General features: G+C 46.0%; 1 protein-coding gene across 1 annotated transcript in view; it reads right to left on the minus strand.

Annotated features, from left to right (window-relative positions):
* Positions 1–279: 279 nt before the first annotated feature.
* The window catches only part of LOC124595738, a 191,766-nt gene continuing 173,994 nt past the window's right edge, over positions 280–18,051 (minus strand). The window contains exon 5 of the mRNA XM_047134614.1: positions 280–407. Within this exon, the coding sequence (XP_046990570.1) occupies positions 403–407 (5 nt within the window). The 3' untranslated portion in view covers positions 280–402. The remainder of the gene's footprint in view (positions 408–18,051) is intronic.

An 18,051-nucleotide genomic window follows, 5' to 3' on the forward strand; every position in this document is an offset into this window, starting at 1 on the left:
CGATGTAAATGATATGTACTGTTATCGTTTGAAAGAAACATTTTTCCTCCTATATTCGAAATTCTTTAATATTCATAAAGTGAATAGTCACTTTTTCGTTTCGGTAGCATGGTCGGATTTGGCAGCGACACCTTTTCTTCCTGTTAACTATCCCTTACCAGTTCCCGATCGACGCAAATTGACCTCTTGAAATGAAGTATGACTAAAAAATACAGGCATAGGAAGGATATAATATGTAACAAAAAAGGCATGAACCGCAATCACTGAATATTGTCGGGCTCAGGTACATCATTATATTTGTGGTGGGGTTTACATGTAGAGCATAAAATGTATTGCAACGTTTATAAATATTTGACAGATTTATTATCGATCCATGTGGCTAGCTGCGAGTGTTCCACGTTGTTACCCTGCAAACAAAAAATAAATCTGGTTAATGACATAGCTATGATTCACTAACAATCAACAGTGCACAACATCAATTTTACTTTTTTTTAAATTTTGTGTAATGTAACTCAAATGTCACATCTGACAACCACATGTGCATATTTAACTCATGGAATGTAGAGAATACCGTTTTTATTGTAAACGTAACTGTTGCTGCAATGTATTTTAATTCATCCTTTCCTTTGGCTCATACTCTTTATCCCTCTTGGACTGGACTTCCCTGCCATTTAATATCTTCAGAATCTATTTCTAAAAAACTATCACTTTGTAATTTAGATTCTTTCTACTATATGAAAAGCAGATGAGGTTTCATCTTTCTAACCTAGTCTTGGTTACTAATTAACTGTTGACTAAGCGGCCTTGGCTATATTTAATTTTATTTGAAGAGATAACCAGTGTCGTCTTCACACCCATCATAGACCTTAAAGAACAGCTACGTAGAGGATGTGTAGGCGTTAGGCGCCTTTGTGTCGCTGCTTTTTTCAAGCTTTGATGATGGCTGTAAGGCCGAAATTGGTTATCTGTTGAAATAAAGTGAAATGAAACCAAAACTATAAATTATATGCCCTATGTAACATCAAGGTCACAACGCGTTTCGAAAGGTAAAAGTTACCTGAATTCGTGTTCTTTCTTCTTAATAATAGAAAAAATCGGCATGGTAGTAAAGACAGAATTTTTGCTTCTTTAGAAATAATCTACGTTTAAGCACCCCCCCCCCCCCCCCCACAGACTGCCCCATTCCTTCCCTCCTCTGCAGAGGCTCTTCCACGATGCTGTGAGACCAGCTCCTCTGAGGGGAGGGATACAGCAGGGAGCTGGGCTTATCTTCAGCCTCAAGCCTTCGGTACAGGGACCGTGCTGTTAAACGCCAACGCTGAGCGTGCCGAGTTCAACGTGCTGCTGAACGTTCAAAAACGATGCGACCTGTGCATACGGTACGTGGGCGACAACGTGATATACGCGATCGCAACGCGCTCCGGTGGCAGTTGTCGGCTGTATCTAACTCGTAAATCACATTGTCTATGAAATGGCCGGGCCTAAAATTCCCATATTAGCTCTACTAAAACGTACTTTTCTCTCTTGTCCATATGCTAGTCAGGCTGTTCTGTCTGTGAAAATAAGGCAAGAAGGAAAGTAACATGTCCAGTCAGTAAGGACATCAGCTTTAAAAGTTCCATTACAAATAGTACGATACAAATTTACAATAGTTCTCCATACTCCATATAAGATAAAAATTATTTCGTCATTCTCCCTTTTTAGTACAACCTTAAGGTCATTCTTGCTTGATCACTGTTTCTGCTCAGTAGCAGAATCTTAACATGTGAATTACAAAACTTAAAAGAAGAAAGGGCAAAATATCTTACTGCAAGTAGTGCAAGGCGGCCTACGGATTAAGCCAATCGAAAAAATTCATCCCTCAAAAAGAGCATGAATGGGACTTTCTTTTCGTCGGTTGTGACAATGGATGAGACGTGGATGCCATATTTCAATCCAGAAACAAAGCGCCAGTCAGCTCAACGGAAGCACACAGATTCACCGCCACCAAAAAAATTTCGGGTAACTGCCAGTGCTGAAAAAATGATGGTGTCCATGTTCTGGGCAGCGAGGGCGTAATCCTTACCCATTGCGTTCCAAAGGGCACTACAGTAACAGGTGCATCCTACGAAAATGTTTTGAAGAACAAATTCCTTCCTGCACTGCAACAAAAACGTCCGGGAAGGGCTGCGCGTGTGCTGTTTCACCAAGACAACGCACCCGCACATCGAGCTGACGTTACGCAACAGTTTCTTCGTGATAACAACTTTGAAGTGATTCCTCATGCTCCCTACTCACCTGACCTGGCTTCTAGTGACTTTTGGCTTTTTCCAACAATGAAAGACACTCTCCGTGGCTGCACATTCACCAGCCGTGCTGCTATTGCCTCAGCGATTTTCCAGTGGTCCAAACAGACTCCTAAAGAAGCCTTCGCCGCTGCCATGGAATCATGGCGTCAGCGTTGTGAAAAATGTGTACGTCTGCAGGGCGATTACGTCGAGAAGTAACTCCAGTTTCATCGATTTCGGGTGAGTAGTTAATTAGAAAAAAAAAATCGGAGGCCTTAGAACTTGAATGCACCTCGTACATACGGGCTTCAAATGGAGGCCAAAATGGCGCCTCGCAACTCTACACCAAAGGGAGATGGCGTGCACGTGACGTAGGTGGCGTTCTGCCATTTGATTAGTCATAATATTTGACATGCTAGGTATTGCTCTGTACGTTCGGAAGGCATTCCCAACGTGGTATTCCACACTGTGACGTCAGAAACTCTGCACGCTCAACGCTCAACGTTCGGATGCACGGTCCGTATGCCGACGGCTTTACGGTCATTGCAAAAAAAAATAATTCTTTACTGTATGTGTATGTGCTACAAGAATTAAACACTACGAATGAAATTAATAAAAAGGAAACGATTACCATGCCCAAGAAGGGAAATGCGAATGGTTGTTCACATTATAGAGCATAGAACATACATCAAAAATTCTGTTCAATATTGTTAAAGAAAGACTAAAAGCTCAGATCAACCCACGTTTAGGAAAAAAAATACAATTTTATTTAGGAAAGGAGAAGAACTCGCTGTAGCTCTCATGGCATTAGAAATGACTTGAGAAACTAGTATTCAGATTAACAGGAAAACATTTTCTGCCATCATTTACCTAGAGAAGGCTTCTGGTAGAGTTAATTTAATGCCACAATACCCAAAGGTTGAAAATTATGATCGCTATATGAGAATAGATTAATTTGAGATTATTATACATTTGAGAAAGAAATGGAAGTTCAATATGAAATAATTAATTTTGACTTAATTTTATTTGAAATTTTATGTGAGGGTGGACGAGAGATGTCAAAGACACTTATGATGTCCTAGTGTAGAGGTATTTTACATAATTTTTTCTGGTCTTGAGTGAAACTAATTCTGCAGTTAGAATTTTCACCGAGATGATGTTTTCCGTTGTAAATGAGCCCTGCGTGCTAAGTTTGAGCAGTTCTTCGCTTGTTAATACATCAGAGAGGTGCCAGGCTGCAGAGCCGTGCACAACGTCACAGCCCGCCGGCCAGTGCCGCTCTGCCCCACACTGAGCTACGACGGTATCGAATGAAGTGAGCCCGTGACGCCACCTCACGAGGCGGACGAAGCTGTGCGCTACGGGGTGGCGGTGGCACTGCCCGCTATTGGGCGCTGCGGTATGTTGATGGAGAGCAGGGACAGTAGTTTGGTTGCAGGTTAATACGTAGGGTACTTTACAATTTAATTAAATTTTCCACTTTTTATCTTCACTGAAAGTGACTGCAGAATATACAGGAATACCTTATCAGATCGCCTGGTCGACATGGGAGCGACCTAGACCGAGCCTTAAAATTCCATGAAGCGATTTAGGTATCTTCGAGTACAAAGCATTTGGTTTTGTTTCCAACGACACTTTCACATTCACAATACATTTGAAACTGGCGCTGAGTTTTGAAATGATATACTCAAAAATTTTTGTAATTTTCCAATAAGGTAAAAGGCTTTATGGTGGAAGTGCCGTATACGAGCCACAAACAGACAATTCTTTCATCAAATTCCACTACCAGGAGAAAGAAGTTTGCTTTATGGGCAGCTGTCTGAGGTATTTAAACCAAAACTGTAAAATGGAAGAAAACGTGATCTCTTATAGTAAAATGAACGGGCAAAGTTTTCTGTCTCTTTAGATGACTGCCAGAAAAAAATACTGCGTACACAAGCAACCAGCTCGGCTCCGGTAGAATGGATATTAAAAGTAGAATTTCAAAGATCAAACAAGCCTTCAGATGTGAAAGCAGTTTATTAACAAACAGACGTTTTAATATAGACACAAGAAATAAATTGCTGTAGATATTTATTTCGAGATTTTTCAGCTATAATTGTGAAGGATGAATTAAGAGGAAGAAAAGGAGCAAGAGAGATTTGGATTGAAAGAAAAATGTGATAAAAAGTTTCTAAAAGCAATTAAAGGGACAAAGATACTGATTAAATTAGATGGACAAGTAATTTGGCATATGAGCCTCATCAAAAACTTCTTAGAAGGAAATGCCCTGCAAAAAGAAATCAGGCATCAGAAAGAGTTATCAGTAGAATGAGCTGTAGGATCTACAACCAATGGGAAGATTAAGAAAGACAGAGAAGGAGGGCTACATCTTCATCAGTGTTTGATGGTGAAACATTTGCTGTGATGATTGCGTGTGACAAGTAAAAATTTTAATACAGATACGTCTTCGAAACGGGATCCCTGCTTCTTACGGATAGTGCTGTAAGGGGCTTGTGACAAGTTGGAGATTTCAGTTGGTCCGCGAGGTTTGCTCAGACCACGTAATACATAGTGCACAGTGGGCGGGATCCAGGGATTCGGGTTCGATTCTTGGTCCATTAAATAGTTTCAGCATACCACATGCAATCATACTAACAGTAAACTCACCGGACTAAAAATAGTTTCCTTCCTCCTAGAAATGAGTAACAAGTAAAGGAACTGTAAACGACTGCGGTGTGGTTTGTTGTGCTCTCAGATCTGAAGACTAGTTCGATGCAGTTCTTGATGCTACTCTACGCTGTGTAGACCTCTTCATTTCCCAATAGCTGATACACCCTACATCCATTTCAACCTACTTACTGTGTTCATTTCTTGGTCTCCCTCTACTATATTTAACTCCCATACATCTTGTTATATCCTAGCCAGTAATGCCACCCGAGCCCGCTGCCAAAAGGTTGGCAGCATCAAAGTCCGGACGCCGTCCGCATAAGCAGCGCCAGCGAGACAGGAAATCGCCGCAAGTCTGCGCGCGCCACCGCTGGCTTCTGGCTTCTTAAGCGCTGGAGTCGCGAGCGCTAGGACAGTTCTGTATTCGCCGCTCAGTTGTATACTCGCCACCAAATTGTGTACTTGCTAGTCAGTTGTGTGTTCATCGCAGCAGAGTTGTTGTTTGTCGTCAGCCGACGCTGACCTAGCCGCTCCGACTCGAACTAGACAGATCTCTGTAGACACAGAGTTCACTACTGTGTTTCTGTATCTTCGTTAATAAAGAGAAGTACCGACTTTTATTTAATCAGTGTTTGGGTTTTCATCTTTCTGTTCACTGTTCCAGCGGACCGGTCGGCCCGCTATTAAAAGTGTGGCGGTGAGTTCGTAAGCCGTTTCTAGAGCGAATTGCTTGTCGCTACGAACACCGCCACAAAACTGGCGACGAGGACTTCCGAACTCGTGTGCAGGGCTGGTTCAACTTGTTTCTGGTTATACTAATTATAGCGATAAAATTTTGGGGGCTGGTTTAATTTGTGTTCACTATGTCTGCCGAATTACAACAGTTGATCTTGTTACAAAGTCAGCAAATACAAAGTCTGGTGGACGCAATCGCCAAACAAGCGGCTAATCCTCCAACACAAAAGGAACAAGCACAGGCAGCACCACCTTTCCGTGCTTTTGATGCATCACGAGAAGAATGGCGAGAATATTTCGCGCAGTTGCAGGCGCACATGACAGTCTACAAAATCACAGGTACTGAGCGGCAGCTTTATTTAATTTCCACTGCAGGCGTGGAAGTCTATCGACTACTTTGTAAGTTGTTCCCGGAATCCCAGCCAGAAGCTTTAGACTATGACGTTGTTGTTAACAAGCTTGCTGAGTATTTCGAGTCGTGAGTTCATGTGGCAGCAGCCAGATTCAAGTTCTTCAGATTAAAGAAACTGCCACATCAATCTAATAAACAGTGGTTAACAGATTTACGGGGCCTCACCCGTCAGTGCCGATTTAATTGTGTGTGGAGCTTCCTACAGTGATGTCATGTTACGAGACGCTATTACTCAAAACATTGCAGATTCTCGTATTCGTGCTGCTATCTTAAAGTTGCCTGACCCGTCATTAGAGACTGTGATGAACATCATTGAAGCCCAAGATACTTTTGACTATGCTGAGTGTGAGTTAGATCAGCCATGTATTTCTCAAATTGCCTGTGCTAAGCAAGTCATGTCACGCCCGCGGCCCCACCGGCAGAGTCAGACTGTAAACACTAGCCGGCCGCGTCATGTTAAACACATTCGTCAGCCGCGTGTGCAAAATGATAGAGTTAAGTCTTGCCCTAAGTGTGTTCTTGTTCATCCTCGTGAACGTTGCCCGTTAAGAAACGCGGTTTGTCACTTTGTCAAAGGAAAGGACACATCCAGACTGTTTGTTTGCGTAAACGCAAGAACAATTCTAGTGCTGCCCAGCCCATGGATATTCATGTTCTTCAAAGCCAGCCCGCCCAGAAGGTCGTATTTAAAGACTCTTCCACGGTTCGTGTGGGTAATAAACTTGTTCGCAATAAGCCACCCACCCAGCCCTCTGCTATGCGACCCAAGCGTAATTCAAACGCTGTAAAAAGTAATGTACAGACTGCAAGTGAAGCGGGAGTTGTTGTTCCACCCGCCCAACCCACGAGTTGTCGTAAGCAGCGAACACGCGCTAAACGCGCTGATTTTGTGTCTTCCGCCTCCACTGCACCGATTCAGAGACAGTGTAATAAACTATTTGTGAAGCTCCGCATCCAGGATAAGACCTTCAATTTTCAATTAGACACTGGTGCGTCTGTGACTCTCATAAATAGTGCTACGTATGCGGCTATCGGCCGCCCTAAACTTTCAGCGGCAAAACATTCTTTGGCTACTTATAGTGGAGAACAAATTCCTGTGTTAGGTGTATGTAGCGTGCCAGCCACATTCCGTGGAAATACAAAAACAGTTTCATTCACAGTGCTCCGCGCTACAGACAGTGTAAACATTTTCGGATTAGACTGTTTTGACTTGTTTGGCCTGTCTATCCAAGACAATGTGTTGCAAATTAATTCTGTTGTTGTTCCTCAAGACAGCATAACCGATTTGTGTAAGCGATACAGTGACATATTTAAAGACGAACTAGGTTGTGCTGCGAACTTTGCCGCTCATATTACGTTAAAAGATAATGCTCAGCCTCGATTTTGTCGTGCTCGTCCAGTGCCTCAAGCCCTCCGGGCACCTGTAGAAGATGAACTTCGTCGTTGGCAAAACAACGGTGTTATTCAACCCGTTTCAGCGAGCCAGTGGGCTTCTCCCTTAGTTATTATAAAGAAACCGTCTGGCAAGTTACGTTTGTGTGCTGATTTTAAGTCGACAGTTAATCCTCAGACTGTCATTGATTCTTTTCCTTTGCCTAGACCGGACGAGCTGATGGATAAGTTAGGGGAAGCTCGTTTCTTTTCCAAAATTGATCTCCGTGAAGCATATTTGCAATTGCCCCTCGACGAGCAATCACAACAGTATTTTGTCATAAACACGTCGTTGGGGTTGTTCCGTTTTCTGCGTTTGCCTTTTGGTTGTGCGTCAGCTCCAGCTGTTTTTCAGCGTTTTTTGTCACAACTTCTGGCTAATGTGCCATCGTGTTGCAACTATTTGGACGATATTGTTGTGTCCGGTCGGACGCCTGCTGAACATTTCCGTAATTTGGAGTGTTTGTTTACAGTGTTGTCTCAGGCAGGCCTACGTTGCAACATCGATAAATGTTCATTTTTCCTTACGGAGATGGAGTATCCGGGACATGTTATAAATGCTCAAGGCATTCATCCCTTCCAGTCACATTTAGCAGCTATTCGTGATTTGCCCGCCCCTCGCAATCTGCATGAACTGCAAGCGGTTCTTGGCAAATTGACATATTATATTAGGTTTATACCTAATGCATCACAGATTGCTGCACCGTTGCATCGTCCCCGCCGTAAGAATGTTCCGTCTGTGTGGTCAGCTGATTGCCAATCAGCCTTTCAGCAGCTTAATGAGGCTTTATTGAATGATCGTTGTCTGGTCCATTACGACCCTAACAAGCCTCTGGTGTTAGCTTGTGATGCCTCTTCTTTCGGCCTCGGTGCTGTGTTGTCTCACCGAGTCGGTAACACCGAACGTCCTATTGCGTTCGCATCTAAATTGCTAAACAAAGCTCAGTGTAATTATAGCCAATTGGACAAGGAAGCGTTGGCTATTGTGTTCGGTGTCACAAAATTCCATCACTACCTCTATGGTAGACCATTCTATTTAGTAACAGATCACAAGCCCCTGACGTCACTGTTTCATCCGTCTAAACCAGTTCCTCAGCGGACAGCTCAGAGACTACAACGTTGGGCTCTTTTGTTATCACAATACCAGTATGAGATACTGTATCGCCCTACAGCTCAGCATGCAAACGCTAACGCGCTTTTTAGATTGCCGATTGCTGCGGATGATGTCTTCGATTCCTCTGACGACTCTTGCCATCAGATTGACGCCGATGAGCATCAATCCCTCCGGGATTTTCCGATTGATTATCGTCAGGTGGCACGTGAGACAGCTACGGATCCTCATCTGAGTTTACTATTACGTTTTGTTCAACGTGGTTGCCCGTCCAAGGCAAAGGACATATCGGATCCTGTGGTTCGTCGCTATTATCCGCAACGTCATCTGTTGTCTGTTTCGCACGGAGTTTTGCTGTTACGCACCGAGAATGACCAGCTTCGTGTAGTGGTTCCCCAAGTGCTCCAATCCAAGGTCCTCGACTTGTTGCATCAAGGTCATTGGGGAGTGGTCCGCACCAAGCAGCTTGCCCGCCGTCATTGTACATGGATCGGCATTGATAAGCAGATTACGCAGATGTCTACAGATTGTTCGACGTGTGCCGAACACCAAGCTGCTCCGCCTCAACGCTATTTTGAGTGGGCACGCCCTGCCGGTCCCTGGCAGCGAGTACATATTGATTTCGCTGGTCCATATTGGAATTCTCGTTGGCTCATCGTGACAGATGCATTTAGTAATTTTCCGTTTGTTGTGCCCATGCAGTCTACAACGTCTGCACAAACTATACAGGCGTTGACTTCAATTTTTTGTATTGAGGGTCTTCCAGAAGTTTTAGTGTCTGACAATGGTCCACAATTTACCTCTGCTGAATTTGAAAGTTTTTGTTCTGCCAATGGCAATCGCCATGTTCTTACTCCGCCGTTCCACCCTCAATCGAATGGTGCAGCGGAACGTTTTGTACGCACATTCAAGGATCATATGGACCGCCTTCGTGCTACGCACTCTCGTCAGTAGGCCCTCATCACGTTCCTGTCGTCGTACCGGACCACGCCACGCGACGGCCCTTCGCCTGCGGAGCTTCTCCACGGCCGTCGTCATCGCACCCTACTACGGTTGTTGCACCCCCCGGATCGACCCGCCGCTTCTGAGCATCGCACGCGTTTTCAGCGCAACGACGCCGTTTTTTTCAGAGTTTATCACGGTCGCCGTCGTTGGGAACGTGGTACCGTGATAAGCGTCCAGGGTCGCGGTTTTTATACTGTTCAAGGTGCTACTGGGGTGCACAGGAGGCATCAGAACCAGTTGCGCCGCGCTGGCCGCCCGGATTCTGCCGCTCGTTCTTTGTCCACAGATTTGGTCCGCGGCGGGTTCCAGCCGCGCCTTCCGACTTCGCTGCCGCCCCCAGGGCAGCAGCAGCAGCCGTCGCCGCTACCACGCCGACAGCCCGTCCCGTTGATGCCTCCCGCGCAGCTTCATCCGGGAGCGCCCCAGGTGGTCGCTCCGGCGCCTGCGGTCCCTCTTCAGTCGCCACCGCCTTCGGAGCTGATGGACGTCGACCCCTCAGCCGGGCCACCTTCCCAAGCGGTGGCTGTGCAGCCTGTCCTGCAGCCGCTTTCCTTGGGGACCCCCAAGGAGTCTGACCCCGCAGCGCCTTGTCCGGCGCCCACTCAGCAGCCGTCGACGCAGCGTCAGGAGACGCTGCCTCTCTTCGTGGGTCCCGACGCCTCGTCGCGTCCAGTACCAGAAGCTGCGCCCGTGGTCACAGGCGTGCACCCTGACCTCGGTTTTCAGTCGGTGTTTCCCGAGGCCCCGCGCAGCCAATGCTGGGGTGCGGACCGGGGACTGCCACCGACAACAGTCTCCGCCCCGGTCTCTTCTGCTACGCCTGCGGCCAGACCCCTCCCCCGCCGTCGACGCTCGCCACGTCATTATTCAACGACGGTGCGGCGATTTGGGGGGGAGGAGTGTTATATCCTAGCCAGTAATGCCACCCAAGCCCGCTGCCAAAAGGTTGGCAGCATCAAAGTCCGGACGCCGTCCGCATAAGCAGCGCCAGCGAGACAGGAAATCGCCGCAAGTCTGCGCGCGCCACCGCTGGCTTCTGGCTTCTTAAGCGCTGGAGTCGCGAGCGCTAGGACAGTTCTGTATTCGCCGCTCAGTTGTATACTCGCCACCGAATTGTGTACTTGCTAGTCAGTTGTGTGTTCATCGCAGCAGAGTTGTTGTTTGTCGTCAGCCGACGCTGACCTAGCCGCTCCGACTCGAACTAGACAGATCTCTGTAGACACAGAGTTCACTACTGTGTTTCTGTATCTTCGTTAATAAAGAGAAGTATCGACTTTTATTTAATCAGTGTTTGGGTTTTCATCTTTCTGTTGACTGTTCCAGCGGACCGGTCGGCCCGCTATTAAAAGTGTGGCGGTGAGTTCGTAAGCCGTTTCTACAGCGAATTGCTTGTCGCTACGAACACCGCCACAAAACATCTATTCAATACTAAACTGGTGGTTCCCCGAAGTCTCATAGTGTAACCTATTAACTGAACTCTTCTTTTAGTCAAGCTGTGCCATAAATTCCCCTCCAGCTTCTCCGCGATTCTATTCAGTACTTCCTGATTAGTTACGCGATCTATCCATCTAATCTTCAGTAATCTCCAGTAGTTCTTCTATAGTACCACATCTGGAAAGGATCTATTCTGTTCTTGTGTGAACTGCTTATCGTCCAAATCTCAGTTTCATACGATGCTATACTCTAAGAAAATCTATTCTAAAATGCATCATAATACTTAAATTTACATTTGATGGCAACAAATTTTTCTTATTCAGAAACGCTCTTCTTGTTCGTCGTATTCACAACAAAATATAGAACGCACCCAGGTCGATCGGATTGCATTGGTACTGTATCTGACGGATAACGCATTGTTCCAGCACCCCAAAGATTTTCACTGCGGTTCAAATCGGCATATTTGTGGGACAGTCTAAACGTGCAATTGTTTCTGCGTGTCCGCCATGAAGTCTTACTTTTAGCTCATTTGGTATGGGATGTTGGACGACCGTACAATGTGGCCGTTGAGAATTAGGATGTATGTCATCTCATTCACAGAGTAACACTTATATCGATTATAAGTAGGTTTATATTATGTAACTGTGTAACTGTAATTATGAAGTGTGTGTTCTTTGTTAGTTAAGGTCATTGATTCGTGACAGGAAAGTTTAGAGTTCTGTAATTTATGCATGGAAAAAGCTAAATGATATTTAAAATAATGACATTTTATAATATGTGTATATTTAAAAGAAAAACAATGTTATTCGAGACTGGTTCATGCTTAGGGCACTTATATCGTAAAATGTAAAAGATGTAGGGAAGCACCTTCGCAACGGAAGTGGCTTGGCGCGATGTAGAAGGTGCTTTTGGCGGTCGAAATGGGCGGCTCCTTAGTTTGAACGATGCGCGGTCAGTGGCTAGCCGTTGCACGGTACACATCGACGGTACCAAGGAAGGCAATTGGAAGCCGCTTTGCAAGGAATTTCGCCTCAAATGTGGATTTGGCTGTTACATGGTACTCTCGGCCGTAAGGAATGGATCTAACGCGTTAAAAATTCGTCACCAAGAAGAAATTTTGTAGAGCATTCAAACATCAAGTGCCGCGAGTACAGTTAGCCGCCATGTCGCTTGCCACCACCGCTTTGCCACTGCTACACCAACTTCATGCATACAGATATGTATCAGAGCATGGACCAGATAATTTGTGTGAGTGATTTTAATAATAATCCAAGTGCTATAAACACCGTGTTTACAATCATATCTCCTATCCTGATCATGAACCTATGCAGGGTCCTCTCCTAAGTATTTATAAAACCGAGTATCATGTTTCAAATGAATTAGTGATTTATTCTTATTTGTCAAATGTGCCAGGATTAGCAGAAGTTGAAGTTAGTTAGAATTTTGCTAAAGTTCTCTCAAATTGTTGCGAAGTATCGTTTTGCATAAATTCAGTGCCAGACTGTAAATGTTTCTGTCAAAATACCTACTTTACAGATGATGAAAACGGTAAATAAGTTAAACTTATTTGAAACATAATTTAGCCTTGATTACTATAATGAACGATTTTTTTGAAGTTAATTTAGCTCGGTGCTGAATGATTTGACTTGAAAAGTAAAAATATAAACTATTCCAAGTGAAACTTCCTGGACGATTAAAACTGTGTGCCGGACCGAGACTCGAACTAGGGACCTTTGACTTTCACGGGCCAGTGCTTGGGTAGCTCAGTCGGTAGAGCACTTGCCCGCGAAAGGCAAAGGTCCCGAGTTCGAGTGTCGATCCGGCACACAGTTTAAATCGGCCAGGAAGTTTCATATCAGCGCACACTCCGCTGTAGAGTGAAAATTTCATTCTATTCCAAGTGAAGTTAGGAGTTAATTTTCTTTGAATTAGCCTTTGCTACTGAAGTAATATTAGGGCTTGACTAGTGACACCAAACTAGTTTATGGATCCTCATCATATTCTGCACATATTAAAAAGATAAATGGACTATTATTACTACTAAGGAAATCTGATATATTTCTAAAAATGGTAGTATAAACAGTGCGATTGTGATATTGATACTTCAGTTAAGTCAGAAGCCCCTTCAGGCCAATTTTAGTTCTGCACTTCTGGCAGGAACATTTCAGTACTGATACAAGTAACAACATTTGAGTGTAGCTCTTATTAGTGTGAGTTTGGTACGAGTTTGCTTTCTATGATTACTAGTATGTGCTTTATTGGTGACTACCGCTACCCACAGCTCAGAGTGCCCTGTGTCCATTTGTATCCTGGTTGCTTTTCAAAGGGAATATTAATGAAAGTAACTTCAATGACAGATATTCAATTTTCTTAAACTTATATTTCCAAATTAATGTGCCTAATCAGGCTGGCGACCGTTCGTTTTTTCATTCACATATGCATTTTACTACTTTCAAAAAAATGGGTCAAATGGCTCTGAGCACTATGGGACTTAACTTCTGAGGTCATCAGTCCCCTAGAACTTAGAACTACTTAAACCTAACTAACCTAAGGACATCACATACATCCATGCCCGAGGCAGGATTCGAACCTGCGACCGTAGCGGTGGCGCGGCTCCAGACTGTAGCGCCTAGAACCGCTCAGCCACCTCGGCCGGCTTACTACTTTCATTAAACCCCAAAGTTAGATACTGTTTAGTTTTCCTGTTAACTGCAGTATATTCAAAATTACCTTTATCCGTTTGACACACAGGCGGTCAAAATTTCAGAATCCTCTCAGAGGGTAATATTAGTTTGTGCCACGGCAGGTTGGTGTTATAAGTGGCTTTTCCCGTGACAGGACTTAGGGTTAGGTTGTTAGGGAAGATCGGTGTATAACGAAGCTGGTGTTATAACAGGACCTATTCTCGGATACGCAGACAGAATGGTAAAGTGTTAGACTATGAAGCACTAATCCATTCTTTATCAGACGTGATAGAGTTTTCCATCACATAACAGGCATGAATGATTGAACTCTCATTCCATGTGGAACTGATGTACTTCAGCAACATCAGCTTGACATGTGACCGCCACAGACACGAAAACAAACTTTTTGCATAGCGGACCGCTGCGAGACGTGCAAGAAGAGAGCCAATGAGGCTCTTGAAAGGACCGACAGAGATGTGTAACGATGCCGACTCCAGTGGCATGGCCAGTGGCGCTAGGTTTCTCGGTTGAGGATCCAGGGCTCAAACAGCCCGATCGAGATGCTCCCATAGATTTTCGGTTGGTTTATATCCGGGCAGACTGGTGACCAGCCTCCAGCGGCCTGGCCCTTCATCTACATGTACATGTACATCTACATCATACTCCGCAAGCCACCTAATGGTGGGTGGCGGAGGGTAGTTTCGGTACCACTATCTGATCCTTCCAACCGTGTTCCACTCGCTAATAGCGCGTGGGAATAATGATTGTCGGTAAGCCTCTGTATTGGCTCTGATTTCTCGAATTTTCTCCTCGTGGTCAATACGCGAGATGTATGTGTGGAGAAGTAATATGTTGTCTGACTCGTCCTGAAAAGTGCTCTCCCGAAATTTCTGTTGTAGATCTCTCCATGATGCACAACGCCTCACTTGTAAAGTATGCCAGCTAAACGATCCCGTGACGAAACGTGCCTCTCTTCGTTTGATCTACTCTCCTGTATCAGTCCTACCTGATAAGGATCCCAGATAGATGAACAATACAAAGAACCGAAAGAACAACTGCTTCATAAACCACTTCTTTCGTGGATGAGCTACATTTCCTTAAGATTCTTCGGATGAATCTGAGTCTGGTGTCTGCTTTTCCCACTATCTATTTTATATGGTCATTCCACTTAAGGTCACCGCCCTGCGGTTTTGGGGGTTAGAATTGGCCCACGGTATTCCTGCCTGTTGTAAGAGGCGACTAAAAGAGTGTCATATGTTTCGACCTTTATGTGATGGTCCCCAGTAGGGTTTGACCTCCATACTTCCAAATTTTTCCGAAGAGCGAGCCAACTGGGGAAGGTCGCCTTACATGGTGCATCGTGTCCATCATGCATTGAGATATTTAGCCCGCCTTCTCGCTGTCGCATTGCAGTCCCGTTCACTCTCCATCTCTTGGGCGAGGATACATTCCTAGGTGCAGTTTCCGCCATCCAATATGCTGTGTCACTTTCTGCGCCGACGACGACCATGGGCTTCTATGCACCTGATATCCAGCACGGCAGCTAGTCCTTTGTGGTGGGACCGCCATGTACCCTGTTGGTTGTAGCCTACTGACAACACAGGAATCGCTCTGCTGATGCCTGCGCCGTTAACTCCACACCTATGCCAAGGTGTAGATACCTATATCCCTGCCGGCCGAAGTGGCCGTGCGGTTAAAGGCGCTGCAGTCTGGAACCGCAAGACCGCTACGGTCGCAGGTTCGAATCCTGCCTCGGGCATGGATGTTTGTGATGTCCTTAGGTTAGTTAGGTTTAACTAGTTCTAAGTTCTAGGGGACTAATGACCTCAGCAGTTGAGTCCCATAGTGCTCAGAGCCATTTGAACCATTTTGAACCTATATCCCTGGGGCATCGGGACTCCTGGAAATGGCCATGCTGCCAGGTGGCCCTCACTGCAGCTGGGTGGTGCCTGCGGGGAGGGCCCTTGGTCAGTGTGGGTGGCATCAGGGTGGATGACACGCAATGAAGCATGGCACATCTTCTCTTGCTGGTGGCCAGCCGCCAGCAGTCTCTAAGCGTTCCAGGGCTCAATGTAATGCAAACACGTGTGACCCCAAATCGTTTCTGTCCCTGGCCACACCATGGGGGGAATGAAAGGCTAAGAATGGCAGTGAAGCTTATTCGCCCCAGTACCTAGTATGTACAAGAGCTGATGGGGAATCCTTTGTGTCCATGAAGCCTCAGTTCTTTGTAGAACATTTAGAGGGCACGTTTGGGGATGTGGAAGGTTTGTTTAAAATGCAGTCTGGGTCAGTCCTGATTAAAACAGCATACTCTGCTCACTCACGGGCATTACTCGCTTGTGACAATCTGGGGAATGTTTCTGTTACTATCACGCCCCATACAAGCTTAAATATGGTCCAGGGTATTACCTTTCACAGGGACCTTCTTTTACGGTCCGATGATGCGCTGCACACCAACTTAGAGCGATTGGTGGCCATTTCGTCTGTAGCATCCATCAGGGACCAAGGGATAATCAGGTTGCCTCTGGTGCCTTCATCTTGGCCTTTGAGGGTGACAAATTACCCGAGAAGGTGAAGGTGATTGTCTACCACCAGGATGTCAAGCCATATATTTCTCCCTTGATGCAGTGCTTTAAGTGTTGGAAGTTCAGCCATATGTCTTTTCCAGCCTTATATGTTGAGATTGTGGTTGTCCATCCCATACCAATTCTCCATGTGCCCTGCCTTCCATCTGTGTCAACTGTGGAGACCACCATTCCCTTGCTCGCTGGACTGTAGGATTCTACAGAAGGAAAGGAATACAAGACCCTGGACTGACTGACTACACTGAGGCTAAAAGGAAATTTGAAAGGATCCATCCCATGTGCGTGAAAGCATCTTATGCCACTGCTATCACTACCGTTACAGCCTGATCAGTTGCACCAGTTCCAGTCAGCTCTCAGAGCCATAAGAGCACACCTGTCCCCTTGATGGTGGGGGGCACTTCCCTCCCTGTTACTCCTGCACTACCTACCTCCGGAGCAGCACCCCCCCCCCCCCCCCCCGCGAAAGTCTTCTTTGGCTTCTGTCACTAGGAAGGGGTCTCTTGGATCGCTCCCTTCCCAGGTTCCTACCAGTGGCAAAGCAGACACCCGCCAGTAGCTGAAGAAGCCAGAAGTAGCTCGTTGTAGGGCTTTGCAGTCCTCGTCACTCCTGGAGACTGAATCAAAGAATCCCTCACAGCTAGAGGAATCCAAGGAACAGCACGAGAAATCGAAACAGAAGACCCCTAAGAACAAGGCAATTGTGGTGGCACCCACACCACTGCTACCTACAAGCTCTGCATCTGAGGATGAGGTAGAGATCCTGGCGTCCGCTGAGGACCTAGATCTCGCTGAACCCTCAGACACGATGGATGTCACTCCCACAGGTACTCAATCGGTGGCAGCAGGTGACCCAGCAGCATAATCTGCCTCCTCGGTCCCTTCATCCCTTTTTTGGCTGCGGACAATGTCATTCTCCAGTGGAATTGCAGTGGTTTTTTTCACCACCTTGTTGAGCTCCCCAGCTTATCAGCCTTCACCCTTTCTTCTGTATTGCTCTCCAGGAAACTTGGTTTCTGGCGATGCAAACCCCCGCCCTCCATGGATATTGGAGTTATTATAACAATCGAGCAGCTTATGTGAGGATATCTGGTGGAGTCTGCATCTACCTCCTGAACTCTCTTTGTAGCGAGTGTGTACCTCTTCAAACACCTTTAGAGGGTGTCACTGTTCGGGTGTGGACGCCTCAGGGTGTTATTGTATGCAGTATCTATCTCCCACCGGGTGGTGATGTCCCACAGCATGTATTGGCTGTGCTGACAGCCCAACTGCCGCCCCCACTTCTGTTACTGGGCGACTTTAACGCCCATAACCCTTTGTGGGGTGGATTGGTGGCAACAGGAGGAGGCACTGTCATTGAGCAAGTGTTGGCACAGCTCGAACCTTCCCTCTTAAATAATGGTGCCCCCACACATTTCAGTGTGGCACATGGCACATACTCAGCCATCGACCTTTCGGTCTGCAGCCCTAGCCTTCTACCATCTGTCCAATGGAGGGTGCATCACGACTTCTGCAGCAGTGACCATTTTCCGATCTTTCTGTCATATGAGCCTTCCAACGTCATCAGCGTCATCCATCCCTGGAACACCTCATTACCTTTATGCGGTTCTGTGCCCCAGCCCGACGCCTTATTTGCCGACGGTAGCAGGAGTGCTGGGAACGGTATGTCTCCACCATTGGCATCCATACCTCTCCATCGCAGGTCTGGAGCAAGATTGTGCGACTCTATGGGTATCAG

The sequence above is a fragment of the Schistocerca americana genome, chromosome 2 (genome assembly GCF_021461395.2).
Source record: "Schistocerca americana isolate TAMUIC-IGC-003095 chromosome 2, iqSchAmer2.1, whole genome shotgun sequence".
NCBI lineage: Eukaryota > Metazoa > Arthropoda > Insecta > Orthoptera > Acrididae > Schistocerca > Schistocerca americana.